At 42.2% G+C, this 19,911-nt stretch overlaps 1 protein-coding gene across 3 annotated transcripts in view; it reads left to right on the plus strand.

Annotated features, from left to right (window-relative positions):
- RAB31 (RAB31, member RAS oncogene family) overlaps positions 1-19,911 on the plus strand; it is a 149,281-nt gene that overhangs the window by 55,625 nt on the left and 73,745 nt on the right. For all 3 annotated transcript variants that reach the window (XR_010407325.1, XM_064577927.1, XM_064577926.1), the window contains exon 3: positions 6,208-6,289. Coding sequence is in view for 2 of the 3 variants with exons in the window: in XM_064577927.1 (XP_064433997.1) it covers positions 6,208-6,289 (82 nt within the window). In the remaining variant the exon portion in view is untranslated. The remainder of the gene's footprint in view (positions 1-6,207; positions 6,290-19,911) is intronic.

The raw sequence follows: 19,911 nt of genomic DNA on the forward strand, positions 1-19,911 counted from the left end.
TTATTTTTCTTTCATGAATACAAATTTCTTAGAAGACAAAATAAAAGGAACACTTTACTGTATATTTCCTTGACAGAGTCAAGAGTAAAGTCTAATTTTTCTGATTATAAAAGTTCATATTCATTCTAAAAAACCACAGAATTTATAAAAATTGGAATCATAGTATACATACAGTTTTTTATCCTATTTTCTTAATATATTTTGAACATTTTCTTATAATATCACATAATCTTTAGAAACATGGAAATACTATTTTCTCTTTTTATAAAGTATTATATACTAATAAAAAATTGAAAATGAAGAAAACTGTGAAGAAAATATAAAAACCACCTATAATCTGGGGCTCCTGGGTGGCTCAGTTGGTTAAATGTCTGCCTTGAGCTCAGATCATGATCCTGGGGTCCTGGGATGGAGCCCCGCTTTGGGGAGCCTGCTTCTCCCTCTCCCCCCTGCTTATGCTCTATCTCTTGCTATCTCTTTCAAATAAATAAATAAAATCTTAAAAAGAAAAAACAAACTGCCCATAATCTACCTTCTGGAGTAGCTACCATAAATATCTAGTATATCTTCTCCCAGGGTTTTTGCTATGTGTATATAAAATCTTTAGTAATTCACCATTATATTATGAATTCCATGTTACTAAATGGTCTTTAAAAAAAGGATTTTCCCCCCACTTTTATGGAGATATAATTGACATACATCATTATATAAAAAAAGCAATGATTTTTGGGGCACCTGGGTGGCTCAGTCAGTTAAGTGTCTGACTCTTGGTTTCAGCTCAGGTCATGATCTCAGGGTCGTGGGATCAAGCCCCGTGTTGGGCTCTGCATTCAGCATGGAGTCTGCTTGTCCCTCTCCCTCTGCTCCTCCCCTGCCCTCTCTCTCCTCAATCTGTCTCTCTCTCTCAAATAAATAAATAAATAAATAAAAACTTTTTTTAAAAGCAATGATTTTTAATGGCTGTATTTTCCATTTAAGTTGTTGAGGTTATTTATAATTTTTTTTGTTTACTTTTTAAATAATGTATAACGTATATCCTGGGGCATAAATATTTGCACGTACCTCTGATTATTTCATTGGGTTAAATTCATAGCAATGGAATAATTCAGTCAAAGAATATGAACATATTTAAGGCTCTTGATGGATATTGCCAAATTGTTTTTCAGAAAGGTTGTCCTTATTTTTCTGTACACTTACCAGCTTTAGGTCTTAAAACATTTTTGTATATATGATTTTGAATTGTTATTTTCCACTAAACTTCAAACTTAAGCATTTTCTCATACCTTAAAATTTCTTCATAAACATAATGTTAAGTGACTGTAAATTCTGTGCTGTTCTGCTGTCTACATTCCTTACTTTTCTTCTGGAGTCAAGGTTGGGATGGGCTCTTCCATTCTTATCTGTTGTCCTTTCCTGATATAGTTCAATTGCCCAATTAAAAAACCCACTCAAAATTTATCCTCTCTTATGATTTTGAAAAAAGTGTTTCCAGACTCCAGCTTCAGAAAACTAAAGCTAGCAGGAACAAAAGCATTTCTTGGAAGGTGTTATATACGGACTGCAGTTCTCATCCTCCAGCTGCTGGGTTCAGTGTGCTGGGACTCTGGCTTTAGATGAGTTTTGTTTAGCTTGCACAGTGCTTTAAAATTTTTAAGCCAGTAATGGAGAATCAGGAGATTTTTACATAATAAACCTGCATTTCTGGCTTCTTTTAAAAAATCAGTAGACTTGGCGTAGCCGGTGCACATGCCCACGTGGCAGGAGCCAGCTGGACCTGAGCCTTGGTGCTCGGTGTGGGTGGGCGGGCTCTCTCCTTTCCACGGCGCTCCCGCTGTTTACTGTTATTATTATTTTTATCAGTATGAGTTTTACACCTAGTCCGCTTGGCTCATTTATATGGTTGCTGCCTAGTCCTGTAGACATTTGAGTTCAGGCCCCAGGCCCAGGGCCTTTTTCACTGTAATGCTGCTGACTCCAAGAATCAGAGCAGTGAGGTGACTTGTTGAGGCATACCACAGCCGCGAGCAGCGAACGACGACTCCGACCAAGTGAGTCCACTTTCAAAGTCCACCCTTGTTCTTCCCACTGTGATCAAACTGCCACTGGGGAAAGTCCACGGGCTGTAAAATGTCATTGTTTCAGCATCAAAAGAGTTCATTCTTATCGTCTTCTGTGACTCACAATGAAAAATCTTGGCTTTGCTATTCAAGCAGATTGTGTTGACATCTTGAACATATGTGTGTGTGTGTGTGTGTGTGTGTTGTGTGTCTCCCTTTCTGTTTCGACTTTTACAAGGTAATTGTGTTACTTCTATGCCAGATTTTGGTTCCCACAGATAACGAAGTCAGTTCAGCATTGCCAAGGCTCCCCCCTCCACCACTCTGGAAGATAATCTGTAGAGAAGAAAAGAAGCTTGAGGTTCTTAAGATTGAATGTTAGCAAAGCTGTTAGAAAAAAAAACAACAACCCAAACAACCAAAAGAACAAGGATTGTCAGTCGTCATTTCAAATATTAGTCGTCTTTTTTCTAGTGGCAGGAAATGAGGAACACAGAGAGGTATGTACATGAGTGTGTGTGTGTGTGTGTGTGTGTGTGTGTATGATCCGCATGGCGACTATACTAAAGCTGTTCCTCGCAGACTTACTGTGTATCAAGCAGGAATTTCACAGGTATCGTTCCCTCATTTGACCCTACAATAGCCCCCCAGATATGCAAAGTAGATACTGGTTCTGTTTCTCAGATGAGGAAACTGAGGGGCTATCTAAACACTCATTCTACCTTGCTGGAAGCGAGGGCAGGCCTCTGCATTTTGTTCCTGACTGTGCTGAGAGATTCTTTGACCATGGACAAGGCAGTCTTTCGGGACTCAGATTTTATCCCCCTTGTCTGTAGAGTGAAGAGGTTGGCCTGGATATTTCATGTTTTTTTCCATCTCTAAAAGTCTCTGGTTCTAAGGTTTTAAAGGCATGAACTTAGTTTTCTAAGCCTGAGAGCTTTTTAAGCGCAGGGTTGATATTTATCCTAGTGCCTAGAATTTATTGAAGAACGAATGAAAATCTGGCCTACATCAAAGTAAAAACAAAACCAAAGGTGTTTACGGAAGAATTATCTAAACAAAGTTAAAGGCCAAAGGTTAAACCAGAAAAAATATTATTTAAATAGGTTACAAAAGGTTAGTGTAAAATACAATTACAAAAGGTTAGTGTAAAATACTCAAGAAGTGAATAAGAAAAGGATGAGCACCCCAACCAAAAAGTGGGCAAAGGTCACAAACTAAATATTTACTAAGAAAAATGCAAGTGAACAAATAAACACTAAAATGATGTTCAAAGTTATAAGAAGCATAATAAAAATGGGAATGACATATCATTTCTCCTTATCATACTGGAAAAGATTTGAAAGATCAGGATTGGGGGGGAGAAGGTCATCTCCTACATTGTCGTCATGAGTGTGTAGGCTGCTCCCACCCAGTGTGGCATGTCTGTTTCTAAGGAAATAGTTGTACAAGGACACAAAGATATAAGTACAAAGATACTCATTTAATCATCATCATAATAGTGGAAAATAGGTGACCAAAATGTCCATCATTGGGGTAGTGAATAAAGCCATAACATGGTGTAGAATATTTAGTCATTTTATTTATTTATTTATTTATTTATTTATTTATTTATTTATTTATTTATTTTTAAAGATTTTATTTATTTATTTGAGACAGAATGAGAGAGACAGAGAGCACATGAGAGGAGGAGGGTCAGAGGGAGAAGCAGGCTCCCTGCCAAGCAGGGAGCCCGATGCGGGACTCGATCCAGGGACTCCAGGATCATGATCTGAGCCGAAGGCAGTCGCTTAACCAACTGAGCCACCCAGGCGCCCTATTTAGTCATTTTAGATGATGTTGATCTGTATTCACAGAAATGGAAAGATATCCATGATACATCGAGTGGAGGGAAAACAAAATGAATGTAGAGTATGATCAATTACGGATGTAAACACTGTATAAACATAATTTGGAAGGATATATACCAACTTATTAGCAGTGATTGTGGCTAGGTGGTGACATGACAATTGATTTCTATTTCCTCCTTTGTTTTCATTTTTTGAATTTCTTTTTTGGGATGTCCATATATTGCTTTTGTAATGGGAAAAGTAATAAAGACATTTCCATTTTTGGAATATATTTGCTCTTATCAGTAGTCTGTGTATATTTTAAGCACTTTAAAAGAAATAGTGTCGGGGCGCCTGGGTGGCTCAGTCGTTAAGCGTCTGCCTTCGGCTCAGGTCATGATCCCAGGGTCCTGGGATCGAGCCCCGCATCGGGCTCCCTGCTCCGCAAGAAGCCTGTTTCTCCTTCTCCCTCTCCCCCTGCTTGTGATCCTGCTCTCACTGTGTCTCTCTCTGTCAAATAAATAAATAAAATCTTAAAAAAAAAATAAATAAATAAATAAAAGAAATAGTGTCATGGGACAGTTGTGGTTTTGATGATATTGGGTCATATCACTTAGAAAACTGCTTAGAATTTCCATTTAGTGCAATCGTAGGTTGATAAATAGAACTGTTAACTTTTGGCATTGTGTGAGTATGTTGTGAGGGTTGTGTGGGAATTGCAGGGACATAGGCTTTTCTACTTGGGACTTGTGTAGTTTGCCTCTTAGTCTTGGGGAAAAGTAGGAGAAGTTGAGGAAACATTACTGGGATGGGTGCTGAGTGACGTAGGGCTGTACTGTGTGCTGGATGGTGGGTCGGCTGGGCCATAGGAAGTAGGGTAGACAGCCTGATACCTTACCCCTAAAAACTCTACTGTGCCTCTCCTGAGAAAAAGAACATAGTGAGTATACCATTATCACACCTAGAAAATTAATTTTTAAAAAAGATTTTATTTATTTGAGAGAGAGAGAGGAGAGAGAGGGTGGGAGAGGAGCAGAGGGAAAGGGACAAGCAGACTCCACGCTGAGCGTGGAGCCCAACGAGGGGCTTGATCCCCAACCCTGAGATCGTGACCCGTGCTGAAACCAAGAGTCAGACTCTTAACCGACTGAGCCACCCAGGTGCCCCTAGAAAATTAATTTTGATTCAATGATAGTATCTGACATATAGTCTAAATTTAAATTTCCCCAGTTGTCCTCAAAATGTCTTTTAAAGATTTTCCCCTCCTAATTCTAGATGGATCCAAGGGGCATTTGGTTGTTTTATCTCTTTCTTCTCTCTTAATTTAGCTTCTAGAACAATCTTCCTACCTTTTGTTTTGTTTGCTTTTCATGACTTTGACTTACGTGAAGCATTCAGGCCAGTTGTCTTGTAGAATGCTCTACATTCTGGATTTGCCTAATCTGTTTCTTATGATTACATTCAGGTAAACTGGTTTTGGCCAGAATGCTGCACAGATGATGTATGTGCTTCTTATTCCATCACACGAGGAGCCTTATCATGTCTGGTTGTCCCACTGTTGGGGAGACCCACTAGTTTTTAATGAATGGGAAGCTTTATCTCACAGAAAAAAAAAGTCAAGGGTATAAACTTTCCACGTATTGTCTATTTATGTCTTTCATGAATGCAAAGAAAACATTTATTAACAGGAAATATACAAAAAAAAGAAAGTGTCAAGTGTTTCATTATCTACTGAGAGTTTTGAATCCTTTTTTTTTTTAATGGAGAAAATGTAAATATTTGGTAAACCACCAACCTTTACCCCTGCATGTATAAAAGCAGGGTGGGAATGAGATACGGTATTCTATTAGTTGCTACTAGTGTTGGATGCATAGCATGGGTGCATATGGAAGGCAGTTTTCTGTGTGTGCCATCACAAGACCCACACTGTGATGTGGGTTGCCCGGTCAATTCCTCATTGTTGTAATAATATGTTTTTAAAATCTTAGGTTTTATTTTCTTTCCTGAGATTTGGGGCATATTATCTTAGAACAATTGAGCGTACTATCTTAGGACAGTGTTTTTGGAAGCACAGTGCTTTGAATGCATTCTTCTCTTTTTAAAAAATTTTTCCTTCCCTAAACATCCAGTTAGACTAACAAAAAATGCAGAATATTTTCTTCTGGCTGACAGGACTCTAGCAGCCCTTCTTTCCTCTTAGTGGTCCCCCAGGAGGGAGCTTTTGGAGTCTTGCTGAGGCAAAATGAACTTGTGTGAAACAGGAGTCTTTGTGAAGATTGAGGGGCGCCTGGTAACGTGGAGATGTTGATTCTCTTTTTCAGGGCATCTTTTATGACCAAAACCGTGCCTTGTGGAAATGAGCTTCATAAGTTCCTCATCTGGGACACTGCTGGGCAGGAACGGGTAAGTTGTTGGCTTTCTAGGGAAAATACTGAGCCCGGTTCCCGAAGGTTTCTTTGTATTTGGCAAGACTCTTGGTTGCAAGTGACAGAAACCCAGATTCAGTGATTTAATCAAAAAAGGAAATGTGTTCTTCCACTGTGTGAAAATGTATGGGGTAGCCCTCTTGAGATAGGGCCAAGTTCATCAAGTCCCCCAAATGTATTGTCAGAGGCACCCGGCTCTATTCCTGTTTCTCTGCTTGCTTCCCTCTAGACTGGCTTCATTTTTAGGCAGACTCACTTCCTCCCCTTCCCCAAGGGTGGCAAGGATGGCTGCATCAGTGACTCCAGGCCTGCATTCTGCCACCTGAGCAGCCCCACAGATGACAGTACCTTTTTTCCGCGAGTTGCGCCCCGTGTCTCAGCATGGTCATGTGTCCCACTCCTGAACTTGACACTGTGTAGTAGCGTTCATGGGGGATTTGGCACTCTTGTTTGTAGGGCCTGGTAATACACTTTACCCCTAAAGGTAGGGGCTGCCATCAGCCACACTGGTTGGAAGTCCGGTAGGCTTAGTTACCCAAGGAAAATATGGGTTCTCTTACTGGAAAACGGGGCAATGGATGTTGGGTTAGCAGAAAGAGCCAATGACTTGTCTCATTCTTCATTCCTTTTATTTGCCAAAAATATTGATGGGGAAGATTATTTAAGAAGCTCGTGTTTTTAGATTTTAAAAAGTGAAATAATACCAGCACAGACTGATTGTAACAGGATATTCGTGTAATCACTAGAGTGTATATTATCAAAGTTGAAAGGGGTGCTCAGAATAAGTGACACACGGGGATAACCACTAGCTTGTCTTCACTGGGGGCTTCCAGCCTACTCAAAACTTTCATCAGAGCTAATGATTACGGAGTAAAATAGGTTGAGCTTCCCCTCGTCTGATCCAAGCTCATGTGTCACCTTCTTTACCTACCCTATTCAAATGTCAACACTTCCCCTTTTTCCGTCCCTGCTCCACTCACTTCCTTTTTCTCCACAGCTCTTACCACCTTCTAATACACTATTGAATTCCATTATTGATTATCTCTCTCTCAAAGGAAGAGAATCCAGGGTTTGGGATAATGCATCCCTTTCCTTATTAGCTCCTAACAAGTCAAGTGTGTGTTTCTGTAACTTTCATTTTATACAAGTCCCCACTCCAGCAGTTGTAGATTAAGGCTACTAGGGTTTTAAAGATGTCTTTCTTCTTAATCCGGACGAATCTTCTGGCCTACAAATGTCAACCTCATTAGAATGTCTTCTATTTTGCTGCTAAGTTGAGAGCACAGACTTGCACACACGAAGCCATTACTTAGAGCACCTCTGTAACTCTATTAGTCTGCTGTGCCTGCTGACCTCCGAAATGAGAAGGCGGATCCTAGGAGAAAATGTATACTCAGGGATCTCATCTTTACATAGCTTCCTCTTTACCTACTATGTACGTATATTTGTAGTATGTAGATCTGCTAGGTTTTGGGGGTTTGGGGTTTGGTTTTTTGGTTGTTATTTAAACTTAAGCAGAGAGGTTTTCTTGCTCCCATTTTTACTTTTGGTCATGAAATAGTTGCTTTTGCAGCCACTCACTGTTAAAGAGCATCAGTCAATTTTACCAATAGCTGGCTTAGTATTAGCAGTACTACTGCTTCTCCTATTAGCGGATATTTCCTGAGGGCTAGCTATGTTCCACGCAGTGTTCTCATGCCTTCCGTGTACTAACTAACACGCTTAGTCCTCTCACAGCACTCTGAACTGGGGACTATTTTTATCCCTCTTTATAAGTGAGGTCACAGAGGGACAGAGTGGTTAAGTAACTTGCTCAAGATCACACAGCCCATTAGGCTGAAAGCTGAAATCTGAATCCAGCAGTTTGGGTCCTGAGCTTTGCTTTGTAGTTTTGTTCTGCTAGAAAAATCACACAAAAGCCATGCAGCCAAGAGTAAAATTATCCAAAATCCCACCACCCAGATATCTCCACTGTTTTTCAAATTTAGTTTTTAAATTGAAGGTTAATTGACATCCAATATTAGCTTCAGGTGTACATCATAGTGATTTGATATTTTTATACATTATGAAATGATCCTCACAATAAGTCTAATTTCCGCTATTTACATTAGATGACCATTCTTCAGATATCTCACTCTGTGTGTGTTGGTAACTTCATATCAAAGGGCTCAGGGTTCTTTATAACCTGCTGTTTTCATGTGGTAATAACAGTGTTTCTGAAGAGAGATTTCTGTATGATCTAAACAGAGTATTTGACATCTACTTACCTATTCTGATAAAATATTCAAGTAGGTGACTGCTTTTGATGAAATTTGGTCCTCTAAAGTGACTACTGTAGTTTGTAGCTTGCTGCCTGACCATCTCAAAGCAAAATAGCAATAGAAAATTTTTCGTATGACCATATTTCTAATAATTCTAATTGCTTTTCCTAAAATTGGATTTTTAGAGGTGATAGACATCTGTGCCTGTATTGCTGTCATTTTAAAAGCATAGTATTATATATGTTATTATATTATACATATTATATTCATTATATATATATTATATATTATTGTATCAGTGTTATATGTATTAGTAGTAGTATCTACTATGATAATTATTAGTATTAGGTGTGCAAGGCCAAGTCCACACTAGTGCTTCAGGGAGGAGGGACTGACTTTTGGATGAGAACTTCAGGTGGATGCTTTTTAGAATCTAGATTTGTGGATACCATGTGAGAAATGTCTGCACAGCCTTTGTGGTCACTGATGCCTCTAACCCTTGAAGGCCTGATTTAGTTATCCTCAGGCTGTCCTTGTCTGCTGTCCCTCCATGCAGTCTCGCATCTCTCCAGTGATGGCAATTTCTCAGTCATTTTGGCAGCTTGTTGTTGGATTTAATCGTGCTTATAATGATGTTGCCTAATGTTGGAGCTAAAAATACCTTCCCTGCTGCTGCATGTGCCTACTGCTGTTTGTTCTGTCTCATTCATTGTTGGAGTCCAGCGCACTATATTATCCCTCCTTATCTTTGTAGGAATCGGCTACTGTTCTTCTTAGTCTTCACAATTTTAAACAAACAAAATCTCTTTGGATTTATGATTTGATAATATAAAGACATAGATTTCTGTGTCCTTAAAGGGGTATAATGCTCAGTGCAGTGCTTAGCATGTGTTAATTACTCAGTATTTGTTTAGTTGTGGAACTATCGAACCACTTCTGCCTAGGATACACGGTATTCATTCTGGACTACATTTGTGGCACAAATTCATACTCTTGAGAACTCACTCTCCCATCTGAGCACTGGAAAGGTAAAAGGAGCCCTCTCTTCCTCCCTCTCTTTGTAGAAGAGAGTGTTCATTCTTGATATGCTGTCTTAATTATGCTTTTCATTCAACCACATATGATGAACATCCTATGATCCTTTCAATGGCAAACGGTAATCCATAGACTGCCTCTGTAAAGAAGTGTTTTCAATTAACCATTTTCAATTAACCAAGTGATTGTTGAATCCAATTTGTTAGAAGCTTAACATTTTCAAGGTTTGTGCATTCAGTTTGTTGCTGCCAAGAGGGGTATAGAGGGTGCAAGAGTGCCATTGGAGTGCCCGTGTTGTAGTGTTGGTGTGGGCTTTTGGGGGTTTTCATCCTGTCCTCTCGGAATGAGTTGTTGTGCTGGTTTCTGCTTTGTGTGGAGCTATGAGGAGAACTCAGCAGTGGGGCAGCAGACGCCCTGGAAGGATATACACAGGAGCTTGAAGAGGTCCCAGGGGAGAGAAAGGAATTTATCTGCCCAGCTTCGTCCTCCTATCTCCCACTGGTCAGGGTTTGTGATGGGAAGATGAGGCTTCTGTCCTAATGTGTCAACACATCTGTCTTTCCCTTTGGGTTTCTTTTGGACTCCTTTCTTTGTTTTTCCACATAAACTGGGGACTAGAATATCCTCATTGTTATTAAAATGTTTGGGGGCACCCGGGTGGCTCAGTAGGTTAAGCAGCTCAGGTCTCGGTTTCAGGGTCATGATATCGAGCTCAGCATTGGGCTCCTCGCTGAGTGTAGAGACTGCTTGGGATTCTCTCTCTCTCTTCCTCTGCACCGCGCCCCCCTCCAAAAAAAAGTCTCATCTATAGGAATTGCAGCCTCCATGTTCTAGAAGTGTGCTTCCAAGTCATTCTGTTTTTGCTTTAAAACACAATTGCAATCCATAGGATAACTCCATTAAAATGTTCATATCTTGGAAGAATTCCATGCTTCATTTTCTTGATCTGATCCATCAGAGCAATATTATTCTAACAATCTAACATGAACAAATATTAACATCATTATCTTGTTTCACTTGGGTTGAAGTCAGTGTTATGGCTGTCTATCTGCCCTACTGCCTCAGTCAGAATAGTTGTATTTATAAAATTTGCATTTCAAATGCGCCACAGTCACAAATTCCGCAAAGGTGAATTGATGGTTCTTTGGTTAGAATAAAAGCTCTCCCCTGACTCTACTAACACATCTGAAGTTGAATAGATTGACTTCTGAAGTCAAGCTCGTCATTATATACTTTTTTTTTTTTAAAGATTTTTTTATTTATTTGACAGAGGGATAGAGAGAGAGAACAAGTACGCAGAGAGGGAGGCAGAGGGAGAGGGAGAAGCAGGCTCCCCGCTGAGCAGGGAGCCTGATGTGGGGCTCGATCCCAGGACCCTGGGATCATGACCCGAGCCGAAGGCAGCCGCTTAACCGACTGAGCCACCCAGGTGCCCCCATTATATACTTTTTAAAGATGAAATTGGAGAACACATACACAGACTAAAAAATAGGCCCCCTTTCCCAATACTTAGCAAGAATTATGGAGCTTTGAATTTAATGGTAAAAATGACATGATACAAGGATTTGTGTAGGAAATTATATAATTTTTAACTACCGCCATTTTTTGGGTATTTTAAAAAAATCGATGGAACACGGAAAATGAAAGAAATGATAAGTAAGAACAATATTAAATACTGAATAGGACTAAGCCCGTATTATTTAATAGAAGATTGAGCTATTGTAGAAGTCTAAATATGATCTTAAATAAACAAGACTTTATTTAGAATTTAGAATACCATTATTAGTCCTGAAAATTGACACATGGCTGTGTGTTTTAATTCTTTTTTTATCTTTTTATTTAAAAGTACTCTTGTACTGGGGTGCTTGGGCGGCTCAGTTGGTTAAATGTCTGACTCTTGATCTCCATTCAGGTCTTGATTTCAGGATCGTGAGTTCAAGCCCCACGTTGGGCTCCATAGTAGGTGTGGAGCCTACAAAAAAAACCCCCCAAAACAAAAAACTCATACTTACAGAAAAGTTACAAAAATATTATAGAGCTCTCTAGCTGAGGTGGCTCTGCTTCAAGCTGTGGGTCTGTCAGTGTGGTGGTGCCTGGGGGAACTCTACTTGCTTGTTCATTCTGGGGTTAGAGAGGCAGCCGCTACCTGAGGAAGCTCTCCTTGGGCAATACAGAAGCACAAGGAGCAAGGCACAGCTCTTAATGCTAGCGTTAGAACGAGCACATGACACATGGCCTATATTCCTTTGGCCAAGGCAAGTCACATGGCTTAGCCCAAGGTCAAATAATAGGGAGACATAGCCTTTAAAGGAATGGAGAAAACTCCATTGGCATAAACAGGGCATGGATTCACACAGAGGTGAACAATTAATTGGTGGTCGTAATTTTGTCTGCCACAGGCTTCTACTGGGTTCTCTTGCTCTGTGTACTTTGGAGGCTCTACTTCATCCAGCTTGGGACTTTTTTTCAGACATCTACCTCAGTCTTTCCTACTGAACTTTCCATTTACACACTCTACAATGTTTTATACAAAATGAATTTCCTGCTAAGAAATCTGAAACTGTAGAGATAATGTTTGCCCTACTGTGGCTTTTAAAATACAGTGAACCCTTGAACAACATGGGGGTTAGGGGTGCTGACCCCCCACACAGTTGAAAATCCATGTATAACTTTGGACTCCCCAAAATGTAACTATTAATACCTACTGTTGATGGGAAGCCTTCATGAGAACACATATTGTATGTGTTACATGTAATATACTGTACTCTTACAATAAAGTCAGCTCGAGAAAAGAAAAGGTTATTAGAAAATCATAACAAAATGTGTTCACAGTACTGTATAATAAAAAATCTGCATTTAAGTGGACTTGTGCAGTTCAAACCATGTTGTTCAAGGGTCAACTGTATATTCATTACTTCCTGGTGCCTGAGATGGTCCCTCCCTGTGTTTCTGAAGAGAGCCCAGTAGGAAGGTAGCTGTAGTATGTACTATTTACCTGTTCCTTGACAGGGGAACTCTTTTCCTGTCCACTCCTGCACCCATTCTAGACTTGCTCAAAGCTTCAGTCTCATAAGCTTTTTGTTTTCATTCTCTGGTTCACCTCTGAAGCAGCTGAGCCATGCTTTCATCTTTTTTGGGTAATCCATCCTGGAGTTTTAGTGGTTGGAAATAAAATTAACTGATAAACGTTTTTGTCTGCATTTGTTTCTGCAGGGATTATCAGCATGTAGAGTATTACCTCTCTTTTTGAAAAACAGTTTTATCGAGGGGCGCCTGGGTGGCTCCGTCAGTGAAGCATCTGCCTTTGGCTCAGGTCATGATCCCAGGGTCCTGGGATCGAGCCCCGCGTCTGGCTCTCTGCTCAGTGAGGAGCCTGCTTGTCCCTTTTCCTGCTGCTCATGCTCTCTCTCAACTAAATATAAAATCTTTAAAAAAAACCCCCCAGCTTTATTGAGATATAATCCACAGACCATACAACTGACTCATTTAAAGTGTACAGTTCAGTGGACTCTAGTATATTAAGATTGTGTAGCTATTGCTACAATTAATTTTAAACCCATTAACAGTCATTCCCCATTTCTTCCTAAGTCCCCCAGCCCTTGGCTGCTTTCTGCCTCTAGATTCGTCTCATCTGGACATTTCATATAGATGGAATCATGCAATCTGTGTGTTTTTGTGACTGGCTTCTTTCACTTAGCATAATGTCATCAGTGTTGATCCACATTGTAACTTGAATCAGTGCTTCCTTCTTTTTCATGGCTAATACTCCATTGTATGGATGCCCTACATTTTGTTTATCTATTCATCAGGTTATGGACATTTAGGTTGTTTCTACATTTTGGTTTTTATAAATAATGCTGCTTTAAGCATTCACATACAAGTTTTTATGTAGATAGTTCTGTTTGTTTGTTTGTTTGTTTAATCTCTTAGGAATATATCTAGGACTGAAATTGATGGGTCCTATGGTAACTCTTTGTTTAGCATTTTGAGGACCAGCCAAACTTCTCCAAAGTGGCTGCACCATTTTATATTCCTACCAGCAATGTATGAGGCTCCACATTCCCACCAACACTTGTCTTTGCCAAACTCAGGGTTACAAAGATTTACTCATATATGTTCTTCTAAGAGTTTTATAGTTTTAGCTTTTACCTTTAGTTCTATGATCCATTTTTGCATATCTTGTAAGGAAGGGATTCAACTTCACTCTCTGTATGTTACTATCATACAGAATCAGTTGCCCCAACACAATTTGTTGAAAAGATATTTCAACAATTGTGAGATATTTGCCCAAATTGGTTTTCTTGGCACCTTTGTTGATATGATAATCAGTTGGCCACAAATGTGCGGGTTTAATTCTGGACTCAATTCTCTTTCTTTGATCTAATTTTTACCCGTCTGCCAATACCACATTGCCCTGATTGCTGTAGGTTTTTTTTAGCAAGTTTGGAAATTAGGAAGTATGAGTCCTCTAACTTTGTCCTTTTTCAAGATTATTTTGGCTATTCTGTGTCCCTTTCACTTTGACAGGAATTTTAGGATCCCCTTTTACATTTTTGCAAAAACTCCAGCTGTATTTTGATAGGGATTGGGTTAAATCTATAGATGAATGTGAGGTTACCTACTCCTAAAACCTTTGTAAGTTATAAGTAATAAACAAGTTGCAAGCTGTTTTTCATCTCTAACTGTGGACCAGAAGTGCAGTCTTGACCTCAGAGCAGTACTTAAAGAAAAAATTCTGAATAAAATATTAAATCTTTGAAATGTTAAAATGTGTTCCCTGTAACAAATTCATATAGAACTGTAAGTAAGGTTATATTTGTGAAGTGATCACTTATAATTTACCAAACTATTACTAGATTTGAAATGCATGATACTTGACTAAATTACGTTTTTTAAAAGAAGGAACCTATCTTCAAAATAGTATTATTTGCCTCTGATTTAGTTTTTTTCAGCAGTGTTATCTAACCCGGGACCAGACTTTATTACTTAATACATGGGCTGAAACCCACTGATTCAAAGGCTTACAGTGACTCTCCTAGTGAGTGTACAAACTTTTCACCCCCAATTGTGAGATATTTCAAGCACTCCAGAAAATAATATAATAAGTATATTTACACCACCCCGATTTGTTTACTCCTTGCTTGTTCCTTCTGTCAGAAATTTTCCCAGCCGGGACGCCTGGGTGGCTCAGATGGTTAAGCGTGTGCCTTCAGCTCAGGTCATGATCCCAGGGTCCTGGGATGGAGCCCCGCGTCGGGCTCCCTGCTCAGCGGGGAGTCTGCTTCTCCCTCTGCCCCCTGCTCATGCTCTCTCTCTCAATAAATAAAATCTTTAAAAAAGAAGTGTTCCAGGAAGCTGGGTACCTGAAGAAGGCCAAGTCCGGCTGGTGCCCTCCAGGAGCCGACGGGTTAGCGTGCTGGGGAGCCGTGCTGTGGAGCCTGCTGTTCGCCTCCTTGGGCCTACATTTGCAAGCGCCTCCCAGGCTCCTGCAGTGACAGGATGACATGCGCAGAGACAGAGGCATCCCCGCAGGGCCGTGGCCAAAACGCCGGGTCTCCGTGGGCCCCCGAGAAAGAAAAGAGAACGAAGGCAGCAAATAGCTGAGGTCAAGGTCGGGCTTGACAAACATCGAAAGAAACCTTTTTTGTGCTTTCTTTCCTTCTTTCTTCGGGGCCTCGGACTCTGTGGTCAAGAAAGTGGTTCTCTTTTCATAGACAGTGGCTAAAGTCAGAGGAAATTTTGACCTTTGGAAGCCCTTGAAGAATGGGGCCTCTTAGAAGTTCCGAACGAGCTGCTCTGGTTTCCTCCTTGCTTGCGCTGCGGCCACTGGAAATACAGGCCCGGCTCCGAGCGGCCGCAGCCAACAGCACATGCGCAGACTCTGCTCCTCGTCCACGGCTGGCGGGAAATTGCTTCACCCTCTTGCGCTTTTCCCACACCCACTGGAGAACGATTTCCATAAGTATTTCCGTCCAGTGGAAGAGGGTCAATACCTGGTTTTGCTTTCCTCCTCCACCTATCACAAGAGAACGGTGCTTTTAATTAGTACACATTGACATCCTGGTAAGGGAGCTATTCCTCCTCTCCACCCTCCGCTCCCATCGCACCCCCTCAGAAGGAAAACCCAGTGAGGACTATGTGGTAAGGAGACCCAGCAGAAGCCTGCAAATCCGGTGTATGCTGTTACAAATGAGGTAAACAGCTCTGTGGTAGGGCTCTGCCCCATCATCTGTTAGAAGAAGCCTCAGGAATCCCCTGATTTAAAAGTGGTACAGCAGAAGAGGTCCAGGGATGTTTAGAAATCGGAGACCGAAGCTGCGGGAGGAAAGGGTGACTGTGGCATTCGAGTTGGGGAGTCCGACGGCAGCCGTGTGGGCAGGGCTAGAGCCGCCATTGCGGGCAGACCCGGTTCCCAGAGGTGTTCCCTTTGGGGGTGTTGGTGTCATTTAGGAAATTAGGAGGTTAGGTGCAGAATGGCACTGGCGGGAGAGAACGAGGAAGGACATGTACGTATATTAAAATAAAGGTAGTGAGTGCTAAGGGAAACTCCAAGCACTTGTGCCCTCAGCCCGGGGATGAGAAGGCTGGAAGCCAGGGAAAGGAAACGGGGAGGGGACAGACAGGAACAGCAGACAGGGAAACCTCAAGCTTCAAGTCTCCCGAAGCAAGGGGGAGCTTCTCCTGCCTGAAAGTAGCCCCTGCCCCTTGTGCCTGCAGCACCCTCTCTGTCACAGTAGACCCCACCATTGTCCTTCATTCCCCTGTGGGTGTCTGCCCACCTCCAGGCCTGCCTGCGCTGGCCCCTCCGGGAGGCCTGGCCTGTTCCGGGAGGGACGGCCGCGCCGCTAGGGGAGGACTCTTCACAAGTCAGGCAACAACATTTTACGGGTGTGTATTTTGGTCGGGGACGCCCTAAGTAGCTTCTAATTATGAAGCATTGTCTGTGCTCCTGGGTTGAGGCCAACTTCCATTCTCCGACTCTCCGTGGGCAAAGACAGGCCGCTGCGCCTGGAAGAAGACTCTAAGACACACTTCATCTGCTTGTGTTTTTCCTCCTCTCTCCTCCCCTGCCCTCCCCTCCATTCCTGACTCTCCCTCCCCTTCGCTTTGTACTTTTGTGCACCTAATTTCCTGAGTCTGGATCAAATACAAACCAAAGGGCCTATGAAGCCTGTGAATGTCGTTCGTGACAAGGAAATTAGGCACATGGACTTCATCTAATAACAGAAGAGCGTGCTCCTGAGGCGCCAAAGGACGTGTCTAAACAGGAACAGCTGGAGTGTCCTCAGAACACAGAGCTCGCTGTTTGGAGACATTTATATCCAGAGCAGCCCCTTTGAAGGCGGCCTGACTCCGCCTCCTTCTTCACCTTCTGTTTGTTTCCTAGGGCTGCTGGAACAGATCACCACACATCGAGCAGCTCCAAACAGCTCCTCACAGTTCTGAAAGTCAGGAGTCCGAGAAGGGCTTACCAGGCCAATACCAAGGCATAGGCAGGGCTGTGTTCCTTTCTGGAGGCTTTGGGGAAGAATCCGTTCCTGGCCTTTTTCAGAGGCTGCCTGGCTTCCCTGGTTTGTGCCCGCATTCCTCCATCTTCAAGGCCGGCAGCAGAGCATCTTCCAAGCTCTCTGACTCTCTTGCCTCCCTCTGCCACTCGTAAGGAACCTGATGATGATGCTGGACACTGTGTGATGCAGGGTAATCTTCCCATCTCAAGGTCAGCTGGTCAGCAACCTTAATTCCATTAGCAACCTCAATGCCCCCTCACCATGTAGCATAACATATTTACAGGTCCCAGCGATTAAGATGTGGACATCTTTGGGGACTGTTATTCTACCTGCCACCTCCTTAGAACAGTCCCCGTCACATACCAAGTGTTCAATAGATACTTGTTGAATGAATGAATATGTTTAGTATAAGCCCGTATCTGCATTACATCAACTTATGCAGCATTTCATTGCAGGGAATCAACTGAAGAATGGAAAGAGTATGGAATTTGGAGTCAGAAGACCTGTGTTCGAGGGCTGGTTACACCATTTAAGAGCTGTGTGTCTGTGGGCAATTTACTGAACCATTCTGAGCTTATTTTCTCATCTATAAAATGGGAAGAGTTTTATCTAGTCCACCTGCCTTCACAGGGTTATTGTTTTATCATGTGTGTTCTGTCATTATGTATTTGTGAGTCCCTGCTATGGCCCAGATAGGGGGTCAGGAGGGGTTCTCAGAGGAGGTGGCAGTTGAAAAAGGTGTAAATGAAAGGTGGGAGTGAGGATGTCTAGTGGAGGTGGGTCCAGTCTGGGGAAGGCATGTGGGACGACCCTGAGGGCTCCATGTGGCTGCGTGTTCAGGGAGCAGGGAGGAGGCCAGGGGCTGGGGAGAGAGAGGGGGAGGACGGGCCGAGTGCCCCAGTGACACCATAGGACAGTTTGGATTTTATGCTTAGTAAGTTAGAAAGATTTTGAAAAATTACACAATTTGACTTTGTTTGAAGAAAAAACCGTTCTGCTTTACAGTTAACATAACATGACATCGAGTGTTTGCTTCCGAAGATTCCAGTGGCGGGAGTGGGGTGGGAGGGGAGGTGGAAACATGCCAGGGGCCATGTGTTCAGGCTGATCTTTAGACTAGGAGATGAGAGCATGGAAGCACATTGTACCATGCTCTCTTCTTGTGCGTATGGTTGAAAATTTCCACAATTAAAAAGTTAAAAATAGATTCAATGGTATGTGTAAATAACATAACTCAGAAGTTAAAAACAGGATCCCTCTGGCTGCTGTGTGGCCACTACAGTATCTAAATTCTCCAGTGGAAACTTCCAGATAACCAGTCAAGGAAAGGGGGGTCTGCAGGCTGTACTCGGTGAACACAGCACAAGGCCTGGGCGCCTGGTGCTTTGGGGGTGAATGAAACCACACGCCTGCAAGTGTGTTTTCTGTGACCCTGATCTCTTCCTAGCAAGGTGCTGTCACAGATTCGGGAAGCTCGTCGTGGGCACCCAGCAAGGCAGGCTTTTCTGCGGGCACCATGGTGGCAGGGCTCCAGGACGGGTACCACCGCCAGGGAGCGCTGGGTCAGGCCCCACTCTGGGGCCCATGGGCCAAGGTCTGTCCTGCTCTGGGCGTAATCCCAAGTGATGTTTGCTTTGCTGTCCTGTTCTGCAGGGAGACGTGTCTCGAAGATGGGATGTTTACTGTGAACAGGAGGGCTGTATATAGACGGGAGAGACCAAAGCAACCTGAGCAGAGTGCAGCGTACGGAAAGAGGGAGAGCCATGACCAACCCTCATGGCATTTCCTTCCAATGAACGGGGACTGTGTGTGATGAGAAACACAGATAATTTCGGGACAGGGTGGGGCAGAATTCTGGACTTCGAGGAAATTCCATTGGCTTGCTAACAGACAGGAATTAGAGCTGAGGTTCTCTGTAGTTGGGTATTAACGTGGGTGGGAAGAAATGTATTTCTACATCATTTCAAAACCTTGACTTCTTATACATTATTCTAGGGATCAGAATATGCCAGTTCATTACCTTGTCTTTTACAAAACACGAATCCATGCCCTCCCCACCAACACCTTCTTTTGTGGAAGGATGTTTGGATTTGTGTTTTATCATTGTCTCCTAAAGAAGGTTTGGACCATACCTTGTCAAAAAGGAGTCAAAAGGAGGTCAAGTTACCTCTAAAACCCAGCTTCCTCCTGGTACTTTTGCTTCAGTGCCCTGATCCCTGAATGTCGAGGAAGCTCTTTGACTTTAATTGGCAAATTGAAAGAAAGAAGAAAGAAGGGGGAAAAAAAATCCCTTCTCATTGTTAAAGTAGTGTATCCTTTTAAAAATTTTAAAGAAATAATCCGGCAAATTATAACAAGTGGTGGTCTGCCTATAATGGCATTATTCAGAAATAACTACTGTTAATAGTCTGCCATATAGTTTCCCAGCCCGTTTTCTATTCAACTTTACCTACTATTGGATTGTAGGACATCTGAGTGGGTATATTAAATAGGCCTTCTTCTTTTCTGTGGAGAGAGAGGGTCTGTGTAAACATCAGAAACATTCTTCTGAATGGCACAGAAAGAGCATTCAGTAATGGTTTTTCCATTCAGCTTTTGCCAGCTGAGAATGTTGGGAATGTCAAGAATTTTCCTCTACCACTTCCCTCTTTGTTTGAATCCTAATGAACCACGGGGTATGTTTTGGCTTCTGCCCTCGACTGTCCATGGCCTCAGGGTTCTGTGGGATGGTGAGAATTTCTGATTGTGTGCTGGCGCCAGACACAGGCCAGCATGGGATCCCAGGGGCAGTGTTC

Source organism: Mirounga angustirostris, unplaced genomic scaffold (assembly GCF_029215605.1).
Source record: "Mirounga angustirostris isolate CCGP_5_RB_7025 unplaced genomic scaffold, mMirAng1.0.hap1 SCAF_14, whole genome shotgun sequence".
Classification (NCBI taxonomy): domain Eukaryota; kingdom Metazoa; phylum Chordata; class Mammalia; order Carnivora; family Phocidae; genus Mirounga; species Mirounga angustirostris.